The 17,855-nt window shown below is 33.0% G+C and overlaps 1 protein-coding gene and 1 long non-coding RNA gene across 5 annotated transcripts in view; one reads left to right on the plus strand and one right to left on the minus strand.

Moving 5' to 3' along the window:
* The window catches only part of LOC145254683 (uncharacterized), a 63,750-nt gene extending 52,362 nt beyond the window's left edge, over nucleotides 1-11,388 (minus strand). Inside the window, exons 1-2 of the long non-coding RNA XR_013863792.1 lie at nucleotides 10,934-11,388; nucleotides 4,269-4,358 (exon numbers count right to left, since the gene is read on the minus strand). This is a non-coding gene — a long non-coding RNA (uncharacterized LOC145254683). The remainder of the gene's footprint in view (nucleotides 1-4,268; nucleotides 4,359-10,933) is intronic.
* Nucleotides 1-17,855, plus strand: part of LOC145254682 (monocyte to macrophage differentiation factor 2-like) — a 172,600-nt gene that overhangs the window by 95,315 nt on the left and 59,430 nt on the right. Inside the window, exon 1 of one of the 4 annotated variants that reach the window (XM_080113330.1) lies at nucleotides 13,872-14,088. The exons of the other annotated variants lie outside the window; for them this stretch is intronic. Within the exon in view, the coding sequence (XP_079969456.1) occupies nucleotides 13,964-14,088 (125 nt within the window). The 5' untranslated portion in view covers nucleotides 13,872-13,963. Of the gene's footprint in view, nucleotides 1-13,871; nucleotides 14,089-17,855 lie in introns of those variants that run through there. 4 annotated transcript variants of the gene reach the window in all.

Here is a 17,855-nt window from a genome sequence, read left to right on the forward strand (position 1 = left end):
ATATACAGACATACATGTGGCTTACATATGCTAATCCATTTGTGCAGTATAGTGTGGATGCCTATATGCAAACACATGTGATATTACGTCATCGGTAAAGAAAAAAGACTATAAAAGGGAGAAAGAAGACGATTACGGGAGTGACGTGGATAACGTTCAAGATCTCGTTAGAGAGACATGGAGCACGGACTGAAAGAACGTTTGAGATCACTTGGGTAACGTCTCGACCGTAAGAATGAGTTTAATGAATGTCGTTTTTACAAAGAAAAAGCGAGTTGAAGTTCTTTTCTTTATCAACTTTGCGACTGAGATGTACAACGTGTTGTTTGCGTAAAAGCGTACTACGATACATTTGAATTAGTTTCATTCATTATTCTCATCTTGGTTATTATTTTTACAATGTTATCTTCGAACTTGTTTGGTCCTGGATTTAACTGCAAACTATATCCGATTATGAGGCCCCACCTTGCGGGCTTTGAGGAGTGTTGAGCCACCTCTTAATTGCCATTGCTCCCAGGTCCACTCTGACACGAAGTGGTAGTACCTGTTAGGGTCCCAACTATGGGTTAAATAGAAACCGACTTGAAAAATACAAATACATTCTATCAAAAAAAATTTTCATTTAAATCACTGGATTCGGCATTGAATAACCTGAAAAGGGTTGATATGCCGTAAAACAAAAACAACCAACCAACCAACCAACCAACCAACCAACCGATTTTGTTTACTTACATCTTGTTGAAGTTAAAAAAGCTATGCAAGATTTTGAAACTGAAGCCATTTGTCGAATCTATCGAATCGCCACGTTGTATCCTTCTAGATAGAACTAATTATGTATGTTTATCACCTTTTATTCAGGGCTTTACGTTGCGAGTGAAACAGTCGCATTTGAGAGTGATTTTTTTAAAAAGTCGCGACTAAAAAATAACAAAACGCTTATTATTTGGCGACTTTTTTTTTTAAATTTTTCTTTTTAATTTTTTACACCGACAGATTTCCAAAGCTATTTGCTGAGTGAAAAAAATATTTTCAACCTTTTTTTTTTCTAATCGGTTCATTTTTACTTTGTTCAGAAAAAAAATCAAAACCATTTGACGATTCAGTGCAACAGATGCTGAAGCGCAACCCCAACTGACGACACTCAATCGAACGGCCATCTGTCGTTCAAATCTGTGTTTCCAATTATAAACAATAAACAGCTTGAATTATATCGACTAATAATTACATGGAAGATTTACGTTGCGAATGAAACAGTTGCATTTGTGAGTGAATGTTTTCAAAATGGCGACTATAAATAATAAAACGCTTATCTTTTGATGATTTTTGTGTTTTTTACGTCGACAATCTTCCAAGGCTTATTACTGATAGAAAAAATGTCTTTCCATCCTTATTTTTTTAAATTTATTTTTTAATAAAACGAACAAATTCCAATTATTTAAACGATAAAAGTTGGCGGACGTCTACAAAATTGCCTCTCTCTCCTCCTATCTTTAAATTCCACAATTTTCACTTTTTTAAACTTTTCTCCGGTTAACATCATTAATTACAAACCTTTCAGATTTAAATACAAAATTTTTGAAAAAAAAAAAAAATCTCTTATCGTCAGGGATCAGTTTTCAATTATAATGTTCTACTAAATTTAACACCCACTTTGTGGCCATCATCGAGAAAAAAATAGCGATTCTCTCGCGTGACTGGTGAATATTCCCGTCTAAAAAGAGGGGTTACGGAAGGAACTTTCTTACCCATATCTCTCTCTCTCTCTCTCTCTCTCTCTCTCTCTCTCTCTCTCTCTCTCTCTCTCTCTCTTCTTTAATAAATTATTTCTTGCCTTTGGTAACAATTATTTGTTGTGAATTTAAAACAAATCGGAAAACTACTTGTTTACCGCAAATATAAATGTCATATTGGTAATGTCCTATTTTAGCGATGGAAAAGGGAATTCTGTATTTTCACCTAATAAATTAATAAATTTGGAAAACTGAAACTCTCACCGGAAGCTATATTACGGACGAAGTTTAATATCAGAAGCTGAATACGATCGAAAAAAGGAGAAAAACGAAATAAAAATGAAAGATTGCCGAGCAACGTCGGGTATTTACAAATCCTTTCTTTGCCAGCTGTTTTCAAGCTTAACACTTGACAATCTAAACTGTAGGGGGGAGGGGGCGTGTCCCTGTTGAACAGTGACGGTGGTGGTGACCCTAGATGTTAGTCAGTTCACTCCCCGCCCATCATCGCCCATGCGGCCCTCTAGAGTCGAACAACTGTCACGTATCCTTGGAAACAACGACAGTAATTAGACAACAGGGATATGACGTAGGGAGGGGAGGGATGGAGGTCTGGGACTGAGAGGATGTTAAGATGACGGAAAGAACCTATTTAACCGTCATTAATTAATAATTCCTTTGACAAATACTGAAACATAAACGCCCCTTGAGAGAGAGAGAGAGAGAGAGAGAGAGAGAGAGAGAGAGAGAGAGAGAGAGAGAGAGAGAGAGAGAGAGAGAGAGAAAGGGATACATACATACATGATGATTGCTTTTTCTTGACAGTTTTTTTTTTACATAGGAGTCACCACTTATCAAGGCCCGGAGGCCACTCGAGGATAAGGGTTTAGTAATCAATAGGATAATGTCATAGTAATCGTTAGTGATGGAGAGTTGATAAATTAGATTTCTTAAGGGGTCGGTTTATCAGGAATTATGTTGGACTTGAAGACGGCGGTTCATCAAGAATTTGTTTATGTTGGACTTGAAGACATCCAAGTTGTAGTCAGGTGGGAAACAGGGAAACGGAAGAGAGTTCCACAGGCGTGCAGTTCTAAGAAAGAAGCTTTGTTCATGGAATCTACGTTTTGCCATGTCTTCCGTTGAATGTCGTGTAGCTGTATGCACGTAGGTGACATTTTAATCCAGCTTTAGTCCTACACGAACGTACACATATGCCATATAGAAACTTTACTAAAGTGTTCGCATGGTCATATTGTGAATCCTCGAATGTCGCGTCAAGACACTTGTAGATTTGCAGATTAGACGACAAATATGACAACTTAGTGTTGCCGGGTGTGCTGTAAATGTCCCCTCATGTGACTGTCGTTCCTACCTTTGTTTGATTTCAGATGATTTACAAAACCAGCTTTTGACAAAAGCTATCTGCCACATACAGTGCACTTCAGTTCCTGTTGTAATTTCTCTAACTTTATATTTTCGTCTTGCTTTCTTAAAATCCGTTTTAAGACAGCAAGATCTATACGCCGTTCTTCAAAAATCTTACAAACTTTCTCTGATGGTTTCTCTCCACAGTGATCGATCTTTCGCTTGGACTTCCCAGTTATGCATATCCATTATAAATATTTTTAAGCTGTTTTTCAGACAATCCTTAAACCTTTTTCTTGGTTTATGTTGTGGTCTTTTACCGCCATCTATCTCGCCACAAGTAAGCGTCCCTAATGATGCTGGCCTTGGACTTATGTACGACATAAAAAGAAACTCGAATCTTAAGACGGTATCAATCATACCAGTCATTATAATAGGAGCAACCGGGCTAATGAAAAAGAAATTCAAAAACTATCTGGCGAATATACCCAGTGAACCAAGTGCAAAAGAAATACAAAAAATAGCACTTAAAGGGACGGTTAGAATCTTAAAAAGATCTCTCGGTTGGAGTAACTAAGCTAATGGGAGAATGTTTGGCATCCTGTAGAATGCTCTATCTCCAGGAAAAAACAAAGTGATAAGAAAATTAAAACAAAATGCAGAGACAGAGTTGGAGTGTTTGCTAATAACATCTAGTCTATTTAAATATAACAGTAGCTGTACATGTGTCTGTGTGTAAATATTTAACCGATAAACTCTCAAACTACTGGTCACATAATAACACTGAAATTAACAAAAAAAAAATAGTAATCATACAGCAAGGATGGTTTCTAACAAGTAAACTCTTTGTTTGGATGGATGAATAACGCATGCAGAAATATGTCTGCATGTTGAAGTGCAAAATGTTCATTTCAACATGTCGTATTTATATATCTTTCTGCGCATGCCCAAATTAAATTCATTTCTTTGAATCTTTCTAACCTATATCTCGGTAGCTACATTGGTAGGGAATGCGGCTGGGGCACTAAGTGTTTTGGTTTCAATTCTAGTGATGGCACCGAAGTCATTTTTTTTTTTTTTTAACTTTTGAAATAACTACTATATATTGGGTACAATATAATATTCAATAGAGAATTGACTCTGTAATAATAAATATGGATGTATTCTTACCTGCTGGATATATTCTCCATTCTGGTTTCGTCATTGCGGAATCAAAGTGGGTTAATTTAGCTGGCAATACAGGCCGGATAGTTCTGTCGTCTGTAGACATGTTAGTTCGAGAAAAAGAAGCATGCATAAATAGTTTGATAATTAATCAATTGTTCAATTTCTATTAACTGGCATAATGATATTTTTTTAAAGGTGTATAACTCCTAACTCTTGAGAGTTCATATTTCGGCGTCAATCCCATTGTCGATTAGACGATTAAAGAGAACTATAATTTAGTTCAAAAGAAAGGACCTATAAATGAGTTTTATTCGGTCCAAAAACTTGTTAGCAATTAATTCCGCGTGTCTGTTTTCCAGCTGACTACAATTTAGCTGTCTTCAAGTCCAACGTAAACAAATTCTTGATGAACCGTCCACTTAAATAATACAATTTAACAAATTTCCACTGCTAACAATTACCAAGAAATTATTCCATTGACTACTGTACACTCAATAACCCTTATCCTCGAGTGGCCTCCGGGCCTTGATAAGTGGTGACTCTTTTGTGGAAAAAAAAAAAAATACAAAAAAACTCGGAGTCAAAATTTCTGTCAAAAGCGCAATCCCTGTCTTCCGGCAGAAGTTATAATGTCAACCAATCAGGAATCCCGAGTGGCATTAGAACTTTGATAAATGGTGAGTCCTTTGTAAAAAAAGAAAAAAAAAAAGAAAGAGAAATGAAAAAAAAAACATCAATATTTAGTACATTTTTTTTTTTAGTCAGGAAGCCGTCAGAGAGCTTAATCTGATTAGCAACAAAGTATTCTCAAGACGTAAATTGTCTGACCAAGAAGTTTCTGATCCAATTTGGCCGTTAGTCAAAATGGCGACCATATTCTTTTGAAGTTGAAGAAAACTTCCGGTGTTCGGCAATCGCTACATCGGATATTAAAAATCATTTCTGGTGGTTTTTATTAAACAATTATTTGCTCGTTCCATTTATGCCAATCCATTTCAGGTTTGGGTTCGTCTGCGCATCTCTAACGTGAGCCGCTGTCCGTCTGTCACGCTGCGTTTCAAATTAACATGCGTTATTAGTGGATGTATGTTAAGTTAGATGCGTCCAACACAATCAGGAAATGTCACTAAATAAGGTTTGCGGGTGATATGAGAAAAATAAGATATTAAAAATGTTTCTTATTTGAAACATTATTTCATGAGAAGTTATTTCGTATAAAAAAAAGGTCATTTATTTTACCCATTGAAACTCGATGAGTGCATGATTAAAATGTGTAAACATTGAATGAGTAAAAAAATCGACATGGATGTCACCTGAAATTTCGTAGATCAAAAACCAAGATCAAGTGAAATGGAACAAAGCAAAGCAAAGCTGACAAGTCGAAAAATGCTAATGAAACTACTACTACTACTACTACTACTACTACTACTACTACTACTACTACTAATAATAATAATAATAATAATAATAGCAGCAGCAGCTATAAGTAAAAGAAAGTAAAAGTAAAAATAATTTGAACAAATTTTATTTTTACTTATGTAGAACAATCGGCATCTCCAAACCGTTCTCTAAAACGTCACCATTGTACACATTAATAGCAACGTCATTAATTCGTGTGTTTACTATAGTCTGGGTCAATTTCCATAAAATTTGCAATTACAAAAATGGGTAAAAAACAAACAATATAAGACTTACCTTTTGTAAAACAAATAGTTTTTATTAACGAACTACACAGACGAGAAAAATAACTTTAATGTCTTCTGTTGACACTTATGTCTCTAAAAGATTATGTTGCTTACAGGCCTCCGTGCTTTTTTGGAAAAAAGGCGCAAAAATTGATTAACACCCTCTATCATTTTATGCAATCAAATCGGAGCGAATTTTTTTTAGTCGATTTTGCTTTTGCAATTTTTATTATCTCAAGAGTCATATATTCTATTTTATGAATATTTTTTTATTATTGGAAATCTGTTATCGTTTAATATTTTAAATTAATATCATTTAAAGCTTTTTAGAAATAATTATTTTTTTAGAATTCTGTTTTCATTTTTTTTTTGTCGTAATTCAAATAATTATATTACCAAGAAATTTTTTTTTAAATTATCAAGAAAAAGTGTTTTTTTTTTACATAATAATAATAATAATAATAATAATAATAATAATAATAATAATAATAATAATAATAATAATAATAATAATATATATATATATATAACTATTTTTTAGTTATTTGATCATTTCAGCTTTAAAAAATGTTTAAATTTTTATGGACCTACATTTATTTTGTTTAGTTTTCGTTACATGAAATATGGAGTGGGTATAGAACACCTAAAAATATTTCCTCTAATAACTTTAACGGAGCCTACTTTTATTATGTAAGTTTATTTAATAATGAAAAAAATATCGAAAGTTTCAGGAAAATATGAGGATTATTTGATTTTTTGTTAGATTTTTAAAACATGGGTATGTCTACGGCTTCAAAAACGTCACTACATAGGAACGTTGTTTCAAAGCCTCGATAATATATATACGATTTTAGTCTCGCATTTTCATTATTTCTGTATGCATTAAATTTTTTTAAAAATATACTAGCAGTTTATTTAAAGCTTTTTCTTTTAAATGGTAAACAAGTTAGGATGATAATATTAAATTAAATTACAGTTACATCGTGTTACATACAGGGGAGAGGGTAAAACTGTGGCGCGCGTTGGAGGTACCTAGAGAAAAAATTCAAGAAAAACAAAACGTTTTCATTTTAAACTTAAAAGAAAAAAATTTTAATAAAAAATTGTATAAAAGTTGTTTAACTTTTTTTTTTCTTGCATTTCAATCATTTATTTTAAACTAAGAATTTTGAAGCCAATTTTAATAGGTTTCTAATCGACAGTTTAAAGGACCCAAAATTCCTTTCAAATTTCGAAGGCTCACGAGGTTATTGACCTTTTTTTTCAACTGGGAACGAAAATAACAATGGATGGCTTGTTAAACAAAGAAAACAAAATCCATTCTGGTGAATTTAATTTCGTAATTATTAAAAATAAGAAATCGCCTTAATACTCGACACTATTTTTTATATTAGTTGTACAGTTTAATCAAGACATCAAAAAATGAACATATTAAAAAAAGTTTATATATATATATATATATATATATATATATATATATATATATATATATATAATTCAGTAATGTGATTGATAATTTAAAATTCAAATTAGAATTAAATTAAAAATCCGTTTCACAAGAAGGAACAACAACAAAGTCAATATTGATTTTGTTGTTGTTTCTTCTTGTGAAACGGATTTTTAATTTAATTCTAATTTGAATTTTAAATGATCAATCACATTACTGAATATTAAATTAGCTCTAGGATATTTACCTATCGAGCTTATTATATATCTAAATTACAACGAGCACTTTTTCTTTCCCTGTATTTTAATTAAATTTTACTATTACATTAAAATACACTCTGCTCTTTAGACTATTGTTCTAATCTCCTTTATATATAAATATATATATATATATATATATATATATATATATATATATATATATATATATATATATATATATATAGTATTGTTTAGTTATTTAAAAAAAAAAACACAATGTGTCTACCAAAAAGTGTTCAATGTTTAGACAGAGCAATATGAATATGTTGAATATGAAAACTAGTGGCTACACATATGCAAATATGTTTCAGTGACCACCCTGCTAGGGAAAAATCACATCATCAGGCCAAGAATAAGGGAGATATTCTTGGCCTGATGATGTGATTTTCCCTAGCAGGGTGGTCACTGAAACATATTTGCATATGTGTAGCCACTAGTTTTCATATTCAACATATATATATATTACAGAGGAAAATCAAATTTTACTGAGCTCAATCGTATCCCGCCATCTTGTTTTTGAGGAGGGGGTGCGCTTAAAGTTTGTCAAAATTTGACGAGATTAATTTGAAACGTGGGCAGAAAAAATACCTAGATAAATATTTTAGGGTTTTTTTCCACTTAATTTACAGTTTCTCTGCCCTTTTTTAATCACGTTTTCGTTTAGAGAGACCCCCCCCCCTTCCTCGTGTGCGAAATGGGCAAAATGGCGGGATACGATCGATCTCAGATAAATTTGATTTTCCCCTGTAAAAAAAGAAAAAAAAAACCCTACTTGATCCACATTTTTACGGAGAACTTCATTCTATAACGGGTACGTACAATGTAACTTTTTTCTTTTTTCAATATTTTGATTTTTTAATTTCTTGATTAAACTGTACAGTACCCTTTTTTTAATAAGGAATCGATCCATATTTAAAAAAAGAAAGAAAAGAAAATAACGAGAAACAACAATAGAAATACGCCTGCGTTTTCATTTATTTAAAAATAAAAAAGAAAAGAAAAGAAAAGGCAGAGCTTAAAAATACAGAAATGCCTCCCACCGTTCCTCGTGTCTCTCTCTCTCTCTCTCTCGATTTCTCTCTTCTTCGCACACATTTATTATCCCCTCCTCCTTCGGTTCCTCCTCGTTTTTCTTTCTCTTTCTTTTCTACCCCCTCCCCTCCTGCACATCGGTTTCTCGATTAACCACTTTGTCTCCCCTTCTTCCTCTCGGCATGTATCTACGGGTCTTCTTCCTCCCTCTTTATGTAGTTTTGTTTCTCCTACCACTCTCACTACTTTCTATCCCTCCTCTCGCTACTTTTTCTTTCTCCTCTTCCCCAGCACACATATTTCCTTCTTCCCCCCCCCTCATCTTAACGTATTTCCTTCCTCCTTCCACCTATTTACCATCTGTCTTTTGCCCCTTTGCCCCCTCTCTCTCTGTCGTTTACGCGTATTTTCTTCTTTTCTACCTCATTTCCCCCTCTCACTTCTTCTTTCTACTCCTTCCTTTTTCCATCGACACATACTGTTCCCACGAGAATTCCACAAAATTTCTCCATTTCTTTCACATTTACACGTAATAGTAGTAGCAATAGTTATATAAGGTAGGTTATTTAATACTACTACTACTACTCGCCTTTTCCCTCGCCATCAGTCACAAGTGATGGGGGAAGGGGAATATAGTGAAATAAAACTGAGTATTTGTTAGTGCAACTATTTATTTGTCCCCCCCCCCTCCCCGCACAACTTAATCCACCTGTGGCTGAGAATAACAAGTAGTAGCAATAATATCGACGGGTTGTGTGTAATGGTAGTAATAATAGTAAAACAACACGTGAACTACTACTACTACTACTACTACTACTCTCCTTCTTCTTCTTCTTCTTCTTATTATTATTATTATTTATTTTTTTAAAATAAAGCAAATTTCATTGATTTTTATTATTTGTTTTTAAATAAAACGGTAAATTTTCAGATTAGGTCCACCTCCACAATTTTCTTTTAAATGACGACTTTTAAAGGTTTTCAGCCATGCTGAAAATCGCCTTGAAATTTTGCAGAAATAATTAGTTATCGAGATATAAAAAGTTGTATTATGCATTGTATTCTTTGACGGCCATCTTTGTTACGCGCGTAGATTTGTTTATGGCGCGCGCACATGCGTAAAAACGATGGCCGCCAAAAAATACAATGCATAAAACAGCTATTTATATCTCGATAACTGCTTATTTCTGCAAAGTTTCAATGCGATTTTCGTATTCAGCATAGTAGAAAACTTTTAAAAGTCGTCATTTAAAAGAAAATTGTGGAGGTGGACCTAATCTAAAAAAATACCAATAAAACATTTGGGTTATCTTTACAATTCATGTTTCCACTTCACTTCCGATTGCCTGTTCTCATATTTTTTTTTTTTTTCTAGAAACCCCCTTCTTAACATGGAGAGAGAGGAACTGAATTTACCTATTGTGTAGTTTTTTTTTGTGTACTCTCATCTAACAAAACAATTTAATGTAAAAAAAAAACATAATTCAATAAAACAAAGAAGCGACCGGAAGTGAAGTGGAAGCTTAAAGATAACCAGAATTTGTTCTCTTTTGATTACCACGAGGACAAAAAGATAAAAAAAATCAATTAATAAAATAGAAAAATGTGGTGCTTACATAAATCATCCCCCATGGCTAGGTAAAACCCGTTCATAGTTACAATAAACCGAAAAAAGACCACACAAAATGAAAATCGAATCGCTGAAATTAAAAAAATAAAATTACAAAGCAATAATTATATGCAGTGGCGTAGTGGCGTACCTATGTAAAATGGCGCCCATGGCAAAGTTTGAATGTGCGCCCCTTCTTAATAATTTATACCTTAGATATACCTAACTACTAATTTTAATTTTTGTCAAGCAATTTTTTCGCCCATGTCAGAGTGGCGCCCATGGCACGGGCCATGCCTGCCATACCCTAGATACGCCACTGAGTATATATATATATATATATAGGTTCAATCCCTGGCGAGTGAAAGGCGCTGGTCTTGCTGCACTGGTGAGCAGTGATACATACAACGAAACAGCACAGTAAGTGGATAACTATATATATATATATATATATATATATATATATATATATATATATATATATATATATATATATATATATATATATATATATATACTATTTCTATTTTATATATATTCCTCGTCATAATAATTATTTCTGTAATGGGAGATTTTCTCTCACAATGTTTTTGCCCCTGACAAAATGGAAGAAAACCAAACAGAAATTACAAGCTCACCTTAAGACTTCAACGTAAATTTTATTAAAGTAAAAAAAAAAGGTCCACGTTGTAAAAGATGCGTCATCGTCAGCTATGGGTTGGTAATGACGCTGAAGGGAATAATAGTTTGTCTTCGATAAAGGCTGGGTAGAATTTCCGCTGACAAAGTGGTGTGCAGGTTGGAGATGTTGAGGTGACTTCCAAGATGGATACTGCTAGCAGGGCATACACGAGGAGTCCTTCAGGTCAGTCCAAATGGCGGACGAGGCAGATCAAATCGTAGACTTTAATTTCGTCCTGCCAGACATTAAATTGTAGCACAAGCGTGCAAATATAAATTCGCCCTACTTAAGGGCATTGGTAATTGCAATAATAAAGTTCCGCTTCATGTTTAGGCATTTAAAACGTCTCGAAGCAACAAAGTAATTTTCGCTGCCTCGATTCGGGTGAGAAATCCACGTGTGTTCAACTCTCCGTCTTTTTTTTTTTTTTTTGGATTCTGGTCTAAAAAAAGGGAATATTGGCGCCAAGAACATTCTCGGCTGTTAGTTATAACATGCAATTTGATTGGTTAAAATAAATCCCTGGGTGGAGAAACCGTCCAATAAAAAGTTTGCTTATTTCTGCAGAATTTCTTACAGTAAAGTCTGATGAAATTATCGGATCGTTGATACGATTCGGTAATCGAAACATGGGTAACTAAGCAGATAAAACGGTAAATATATATATATATATATATATATATATATATATATATATATATATATATATATATATATATATATATAGCCATTAATACATTTAAAAAGATATGATGCTATCCATGTTCATTTTGGAACAAATATGTCCGTTATAATTCAAATATGGATGTGTAACTGAAATGAAATGAATGTATTTTTGTTATGCAATATATTGTATTATATGCATTAAATTAGTATAGGAGGTGTTAATTATTTTAGGAGGTATATGTATTAATTATAATAGGAGGTGTTTTCTATAGTGTGAGAGAGCTAACCTGTGTCTAAAATTAATTATGTTCTTCTAATAGAAGTTTACTTATTAATGGCGACACATTATAGAAACCTCCACGTTGTTCAATTGTGCTTAAATTTGCAATAAGTGCTGATTCAAGAAGTCTCCCTCGCAGTTTATTTGAAATAAGTTTAACTATTTTTGCTTGTTTGAAGTCTGATTATGCTGCAATGAATGAAAGAATAATGCGTTCAGCGAATTGCTATTTCTTTATATCTCGTTTATGTTTATTAACCCTTTTCTCTAATCTGCATTCGGTTTCACCAACGTATATATGGTCGCAATTTTGGCAAGGAACAGTGTATATGCCTGCATTGGAGACTGGTTTGTTTTGGAGATGTTTTGCTGGGCGAAGAATTCAAATACCTCACAAATACTTTGAAAAACTTGCAATATCTCACTTATTTAATATCAAATGCTAAGAAAAAAGCCGCACAAATATTTCCTAGAATAAATAAAACAAAAATCATAAGCACCAGACATTTCTCTCATAAGCAGAAATCTTCTTTACCTACACACACCAATAATACAATCATTTGCAACACACTAAACAAACTAGGAATTCCAATCATACAAACCACATCACAAACTATAAGACAAATATTAAAAACAACAAAACATCCCCAAAACAATCGAATTTAGAATGGCTTGGAAATGGCGGGGGGGGGGCATTTTTCATTTAATACGTGGGTGTTTGCTAAGATCGATCGACAGACCGATTTTTTTTTAAAACATGTGGTTTTAAGTAAAAACAACAGTACTTACTTGTCATGTCGAAAATAGTATTATATCCAAAAATTACGAAAATTCATCGCTATTGTCTTTTTTAGTAAAAAAAAAAAATGTCTATCGCTATCGGCTAAAACAAAACATCGGCCATTAAAGTGGCGAAAGTATGACCCCCAGTATTCGCAATTTTCAAGGTGTTCACAACTAGGAAAATGCTATTTCCCCCAATTTTTTTGTTAAAAAATACTTTTAACTATAATGAATTTTCTGCTCTATGAATTTTCCTAATTTTTGGATATATCACTATTTTCGACATGACAATTAAGGAAGTACTGTTGTTTAAATCCACACATTAAAAATCGATCTGTCGACTCTTATCTTAACAAGCACCAATACGTGAAATACGAAACTGAACCGTGTCCTTCTCCAGAATTCACCCATATTAAAAAGAACAATAATAAAGAAAAATGACGAAACGAAAATATCACATTCCAAAAATCACATCAATAGATAAAGTAGTTTTATTTTATAAGAAAATCAAATTTTATGGGTAAAACTGACATCGGTTTGCCATTTTGAAAACGATCTTAAAAAACATCGGTTTGCCATTTTGAAAACGATCTTAAAAAAAAAAAAAAGAAGGGGAGCGGAAATGACTCGACAATAATTCAAACGAGATTTATGTTGTAATGCCTACGAATTCCCATTAATTGCTTTAAAATGTTTTCTTTAAAATAAAATTATTTGATTGATCTTCGTCAGTTTTGAGAATTATGATATTTTTCACGCCCCTTACGCAGCGTAGTATAATGCTTATAATACCCAACCTAACCTCCCCATGTTTAGAACGGCTTTCGAAATAAACACCCCCAACCTCGTAAGCCGTTCTTAACATGGGAAGGATGGGGTGTTTATACTACGCTGGGCACTCTCGTAAAAAAATACCAATATTATATTTCGTTTCATCACGGCTACGGACAAAAAATGTATGTAAAAAAAACTTTATGATGTACTTTTTACTACATCATACTTTTTTTTTTTTTTTTTTTTTAATATAGGGGCGATTCTGGATCCCAATTCTAAATTTTTACATTGTTGTTTTATTTATTTATATATATTTTTAAATCATTTTTTTGTTATGTGTGGGGGAGGAAGTGGCTAGATTTTGCTTAGGGTTTTAATCTACGAATTTACCATAAAAAAAAACCTGCGGATAAATCAGGGAGTTATTTTTGGCAGTAAATTGTCCAGTGTTTTGTAGCCCCTCCCCCTCCGTCTCTTGTATTGATGTTCACAATGATGATAATGATGGATGCTGCTGTTTTCTTCCCACGCCCACGCAATTCAGTTTCGAACCGACCGTTTTCGGCTTCAACTCTCCACGAGTCTTTCTCGTTCTTCCTTTCCAAACGGTAAGCTGTCAGCATTTGTTGCCTGAATTCATCTTTTTATGCCAACGACTTCTGTGCACACACCTTCCAATGCTACAATAGAAGCGCCATTAAAACAAAAAAAATTACCATTATTTTTTTAAAAATAACATTTGACTCGTATAAACTTTAATTTAAGCAGATATTACTTTCGAAAAATAACCGTTTAAAAGCTTTAAAATAGAAATAAATCCGTGTAGGTCCAGAATAGTTAACAACCTACACATCCTCCTCCTTGTGTTTCGAAAGGGTTTCAAAGTTGGGTTTGTTTTGCAATAGACAAGCCCGGGCTACGAACCAAGTTATTTAAAAATCAATTCTTAACTAAGGGAATTTTTGAAATGGCTTTTTCCTTATCGACTGTGGTATGTTACCAGTTTTGTACAATTCTACGTGGTCCCTCCTCCTAGGCTGTGTCTTCTCCCTTTGAAAAGGGGGTTAGTTTAGGTAGATGCAGAATAGGCATGTTGAAATCGGCAGCAGTGTCAGATAAAAAAAAATCGCATTATATATTTTTTGCTTGCATAAAATAATAAATAAAATTTCTCATTGTTTTGAATTTGTTTTAAATATCATAAAAGTATTTTATTTTTCCAAAAAAAAAATAATAATAATTCAGTAAATATTTCATAAAGTTAGACAAATTTATTGACTTTGTTTTTTTTTTTAGAAAAATAAAATACTTTTTATCTGACACTGTTTGCTGCAGGCGTCGTGTAGTCTTTTCTTCTGCATCCATCACTGTTTATTGCTAATCGCCTAGAGCGCCCCTACCGAGGAATGCAGGCGGGACTACCAAGGCATTTTTTTTTTTTGGTCGTAATGCTCTTCCCCTAAGGAGCTAGCCGTTTAATCCTAATTTTCCTACCCTTGTGTCACATCTCTCGACCGTGAGAGAAGAGGAGGATGGGGGGGGGGCTTTAAGTGTTTCAACAAGTCTTTATTGTCTACTAAAGGTGGGGGGGGGGAGCAGCAGGATCGGCTTCGATGTTGTACGCAGTTCGTCCGAGGGAGCTTTTATTATTCCGAAAAGGTAAAAAAAAAATGTTTGGCGTATGTGGCCTTGTTTATTATTATTATTATTATTATTATTATTATTATTATTATTATTATTATTATTTTGGCTTGAACTTTGCGCTTTTCGGATTATTCTATTTTTTATTTGGGGTGGGGCGGGGCGGAGTTATCGGTAATTATTAACAGAAGAATTGGTGTAAGTCTAGATTAGCACGTGTGGAAAACAAAAAAACCTTTTAATAGTTTTTTTTTGTTTTTTTTTACAACCTGCCCCAACATAGTATAAACACCTCCAACTACCCCATGTTAAGAACGGCTTTCGGAATAAACTCCCATGTTAAGAATAGCTTTCGAAATACCCCCTCAACCTCATGTTAAGAACGGCTTTCGAGGTTGGAGAGGTGTTTATTCCGAAAGCCGTTCTTAACATGGGGAGGTTGGGGTGTTTATAATACTCTGGGGCACATCGCAAAAAAATTACCAAAGAAATTACTTTTTCAAAAAGTGAGGATCACTTTTCTATATAAATTTGGGTTTTTATTACTGTACACATAGATTCGAAAAAGTTGTCAAAAAACAAATATATAACAAATAAATGTTATCAAAGGCAAAATAAGTTACTTTTCTACCAAACTGGATATAATTTTCGTGTTTTTATTCAATGTAACATGTTTATTCAGCTCGAAAAGCATACGGTGTTTACCGATGTATTGGAAAATTCAAAATGACTCTCTCTTTAACACGATAAGTTCGGGATAAGGTGTTATAAATAATAAACTAGACAAAATACTGTTAGAAATTCGCTCAATATATGTTACCATGACATAAGTTGACATATATTCGGTGTTTTTTTTTTTTATGGTATGTTGTCTAGTTTATTATTTATAACACCTTTTCCCAAACTTACGGTGTTAAAGAGAGAGTCGGGCGCCATTTTGAATTTTCGAATACATCAGTAAACACTGCATGTTTTTCGAGCTAAATAAACATGTTACATTGAATAAAAACACAAAAAATATATTCAGTTTGGTAGAAAAGTAACTTATCTTGCCTTTGATAAGATTTATTTGTTATATATTTGTTTTTTGACAACTTTTTCGAATTTCTGTGTACAGTAATACAAACCCGGGTGGGGATTTTACTTGCTTTCCAACTTTTAGAATCACTTTCTTTTTCTTTTTTTTTTTTTTTTTTTTGAGAATGAGGAAGATGCTTAATCAAATATAACATTGCACTCAATGACTCCTTTCCTACTCGCCACTCGCCAGGTGACTTTTCTTTGTAATCCCCCTTCCCTTCTCTTGATCCATGTTTTTATCTTTTTTTTTTTTTGTTAAATCTTTTCTTTTAATAGTTAAAGTATTAATAATACTTGTCTTTTCTCTTGGTCTTTCTATCAGTGATTATTGGTGAATAATAGTGCATTGGTGCACCCGCCTTTACAATTTTTTTCCCTTTTTATCTTTTTTTCAACTATTTCTGTGGATTCTTATCGATTGGACACCAAACTACCAGATTATTAAAAAAAAAAAAAAAAAAAAAAAAAAAAATGAAGAAAAATCAATCTTTAAATATTTGGAATGGGGTTCAGTTTCACATAATGTTATAGTAAATCGAACCCCTATTTTTAGAACCGATTTACAGCCTTGTTTTGACGTTGGCTCCTTCACCCCACCCCATCCCTCCCGCCATTATTATTATTTATTATTATTATTATTATTATTATTATTATTATTATTATCATCAACTATGTTTTACTGTCCACAGTCCTTCGAAAAAGTGGTTAAAAAATCAAATATATAATAAATAAATGTTACCAAAGGCAAGATCAGTTACTCTTCTACATAACTGGGTAGGTTTTTTTAATATTTTTACCGTATTTTTTACGACCTGTCCCAGCTTAGTATAAACACCCCCAACCACCCCATGTTAAGAACGGCTTTCAGAATAATCACCCCAACCTCTCCATGTTAAAAACTGCTTCCGAGGTTGGGAGTGTTTATTCCAAAAACCGTTCTTAACATGGGGAAGTTGGGGTGTTTATAATCGCTGGGGCACGTCGTAAAAATTTACCATTTTTACTTAATGTAAAATGTTTATTTGGCTCGAAAAACAAGCAAGTTTAAAGGGTACGCGATCGCAAAAAAGACAAGAAAAATGGCCGCGTAACAAATACAATATTGTCGCCACTTTTTCTTGTGGTCGCGTATCCTTTAACTTGCATGTTTTTCAAGCCGATTAAACATTTTACATTTTAGTAAAAACACTGAAAATCTAGCTAATTGGGTAGAAGAGTAACTTATCTTGCCTTTGGTAACAGTTATTTGTTATATATTTAGTTTTTGGCCACTTTTTCGAAAGACTGGATAGTAAAACATACCCTTATTTTCTTTTTTATTATTATTATTATTATTATTATTTTGTGACTTTTCACCTGGAGAAAAGTTGGGTCGTCCCCCCCCTCCGTCATTATTATTTAAAAAAATTTATTTACGATGTTTTTTAAAGGTGCATTCGCATTTAACGAACCGCGCTAGTTTTAAAATAGTATTTTCAAGTTAAATTCGACTTTTACGATATCTTTTTTCTTAAATTGTTAGGTGAAAGTACAGAATTGTTGCAAAACACCCTCCCCTCATGTTTTTCAATTTTTTTTTAATCTGGTAGCTTAGTGTTCAATCGATAATAATATAATAGAAAAATAGAAATAGTTAAAAAAAAAAAAACTAAAA

Source organism: Euprymna scolopes, chromosome 30 (genome assembly GCF_053919585.1).
Source record: "Euprymna scolopes isolate OS-2025 chromosome 30, ASM5391958v1, whole genome shotgun sequence".
NCBI lineage: Eukaryota > Metazoa > Mollusca > Cephalopoda > Sepiida > Sepiolidae > Euprymna > Euprymna scolopes.